The sequence below is a fragment of the Lynx rufus genome, unplaced genomic scaffold (genome assembly GCF_022079265.1).
Source record: "Lynx rufus isolate CCGP_SWC_20201006 ecotype Redwood Valley unplaced genomic scaffold, mLynRuf1.p SCAF_6, whole genome shotgun sequence".
Lineage (NCBI taxonomy): Eukaryota > Metazoa > Chordata > Mammalia > Carnivora > Felidae > Lynx > Lynx rufus.
Window position 1 is genome coordinate 61,025,451 of NW_025814878.1, and position 2,818 is coordinate 61,028,268.

Sequence of the window (2,818 nt, forward strand, 5' to 3'; positions counted from 1 at the left end):
GGTCTCAGAGGGAATGGGGCAGAACATAATGGCAAATGAGGGGTCAGCCCCAAAGGTGGCTGGTCCAATCTTAACGCTCCATGTTAAAAAAAAAACCACACCAAATGTTTCTATAGCATTCTGCTGAATTTTCTTTATTTCAAAGCCCAGGTCTACTTGAAGGGTCATGTAGCAAGTGACTTATACTATGAACAGTGACATCACATTAAGAGACAATCGTTAGATTCTTTCACTAGGCAAAGAGCTCACATCTTTGGAATCCATGAGTTGGTATTATTTATGGGATACCTGAGATGTACCTTGCTCCGATTAACATTACCATGCTACTCACTATAAAAAAGCCCAAGGGTAGACTACAGAAGATACTAGGGTCACCACTTTCCGAAGACTGAGTTGTAACCCAACCCATTGACTTTATCACAGCTTTCTTCCATGTAGAGTAACGAATTTCACTTTCCTCAGCGTTGATCTGGGGTTCAAACCGCTCCATCATAACCGCTGACAAATCCTCGGGTTGGAGACTCCAAACATCAACTCCTTCTGCAGCCCCTGCTGCCATGGCAGCTCCCAGGGCAGTTGTTTCAGGCATTGAGGATTTCACTACTGGAATATACAGAATATCTGCTTGTAGCTGCATAAGAATTTTGTTGTTGGTCATTCCTCCATCTACCTGTAAATGACTGAGTGGAATCCCACAGTCGCGGTTCATGGCATCCAAAATCTCCCGGGTTTGGAAACAAACAGCTTCTAATGCAGCAAAAGCAATATGGCATTTATTGGTGAACTGAGTAAGCCCACAGATGATCCCTCTTGCACTGGGCTCCCAGTAAGGTGCATATAACCCTGAAAACGCAGGGACGAAATAGCAGCCATACGATGTACCTACTTCTTTAGCAAGTTTTTCTATTTCCTCTGAGCTCTTTATAATTCCAAGATTGTCTCTTAGCCAGCGAATAACAGCACCAGCTATAGCTACAGAACCTTCCAATGCATAATACACTGGTTTGTCTCTGCCAAGCTTGTAAGCCACTGTGGTCAGAAGGCCATGTTCAGAAAACACACACTTATGGCCTGTATTACACAGTAAGAAGCAGCCTGTTCCATAGGTATTTTTGGCTTGTCCATCCTGGAAGCACATTTGTCCCACCAATGCAGCAGACTGGTCTCCCAAACACCCAGATATTGGGACACCTTCCAAGACCCCAGCTTTCATTAGGCCGTAGATTTCAGAAGAACTCCGGACATTTGGAAGAATTTTCATTGGAATTTCAAAAAATTCACAGAGCTCTTTATCCCACTCCAGAGAATGAATGTTGAAAAGCATTGTCCTACTTGCATTGGTTACATCTGTACAATGGACACCTCTGTTGGTCCCTCCTGTCAAACTCCAAATAAGCCACGCATCAATGGTCCCAAAAAGAGCTCTGTCTTCTTCAACAGCCTCTTTCACTGTTCTCACATTGTCAAGGAGCCAGCGAAGTTTCACAGCACTGAAGTAAGTGCTAAGTGGAAGGCCTGTCTTAGACTTGACAAAGTTATTATTTCCTGGAATTTTTTTACTAAGATTCTCAACGGTAGACTGGGTTCTTAAGTCAAGCCACACCACAGCATTGTAGAGAGGCTCTCCAGTTAACTTGTCCCAGACTACAGTGGTTTCCCTTTGGTTACTGACACCAATAGCTTTTATGTTGGAAATATCAATATTGAGCTGTCCAAGCTTCTCACATGTTTTCTCTATACACTCATAGACAGACTGCAGAATTTCCTTAGGGTCTTGTTCCACCCATCCTTCTCTTGGAAACTCTTGTTTTATTTCCACTTGATGATGACTAAGTAGTTCGGCTGTTTTTGAATTGAAAACCAAAAAGCGCGTTGAGCTGGTGCCCTGGTCCACTGCCCCCACCAATGGCCCCAAAACTGCTTTCTTCGCGGCTGCCATGAAACCAGCTTCCGGTCAGCGGGTATTGCGTCCAGTTTCCAGGGAGACAGTGGCACGCGGGGGAGGGGCAGGTGGTGAGACAGAAGGCAAGGAGGTCGGCTACAACGGCTGAATGCCGGAAACCCATTCTCTTGATCCCTACCTCTCCACTGCTCTAGCTCTTGTCACTTTTGCTGCTTTTTCATCTTCCCCATCACTGTGGTCAGCAAAACCCAGGTCTCAATCTCTGACATCCTTTCTTCTCTATATACTCTGTCTCCTTAGAGGATCTCATCAAGTCCCCTGCCTTGACATACCATCTTTATGCTGATGACCCCAGAACTTATATCTATAAACTTTCTAAACTGAAGTCTTGCTAAACATCAGTTTTATATATAGCCAATTGCCTAACTCAGTTATCCCCTTGGATGTCCAAAAGGCATTCTAAATGTAATATGTCCAAAAACAGGCATTTGTCATCCTCATCATACATGATCCTCCAGAATTTTGCCCACATTAGTAAATCACAATATCCTTCTTCTACTTGCTTAGGACAAAAATCCAAAGACATATCATCTACCACCATTCTCTCATACAGCACATCTAATCCATCTGCAAAAGCTATCATGCCTTTATTCAAGAAGCATCTCCAATCCACCACTATTTACTGCTCTACTGCTAATTACCTAAATACAGTTTTCATATCTCACCTGAATAATTGCAAAAGCAATTGATGTTTCCACTTCCATCTTTAACTTAAAAGTCACTATATAATTGAAAGCAGTTACATCCAAATGTATCAGATTAGGTCACTCTTTTGCATGCTCTATGATTGCATTCCATCTTATTCAAACTAATACTTAGAATCCAGCATCTTAATGCTGTCTAAAAGGTGCCATG

General features: G+C 42.9%; 1 protein-coding gene across 1 annotated transcript; it reads right to left on the reverse strand.

The window, feature by feature from the left end:
* Window positions 1–277: 277 nt before the first annotated feature.
* On the reverse strand, window positions 278–1,945 carry LOC124528786 (glycerol kinase-like). The gene has a single exon (XM_047102598.1). It carries the CDS (start codon window positions 1,937–1,939, stop codon window positions 278–280), a length of 1,662 nt encoding a protein of 553 aa, XP_046958554.1. The 5' UTR covers window positions 1,940–1,945.
* Window positions 1,946–2,818: the final 873 nt, after the last annotated feature.

Bases quoted from the DNA above. Each gene is read 5' to 3' on its own strand.
- LOC124528786 (XM_047102598.1), bottom strand. From the start codon at position 1,939: ATGGCAGCCGCGAAGAAAGCAGTTTTGGGGCCATTGGTGGGGGCAGTG.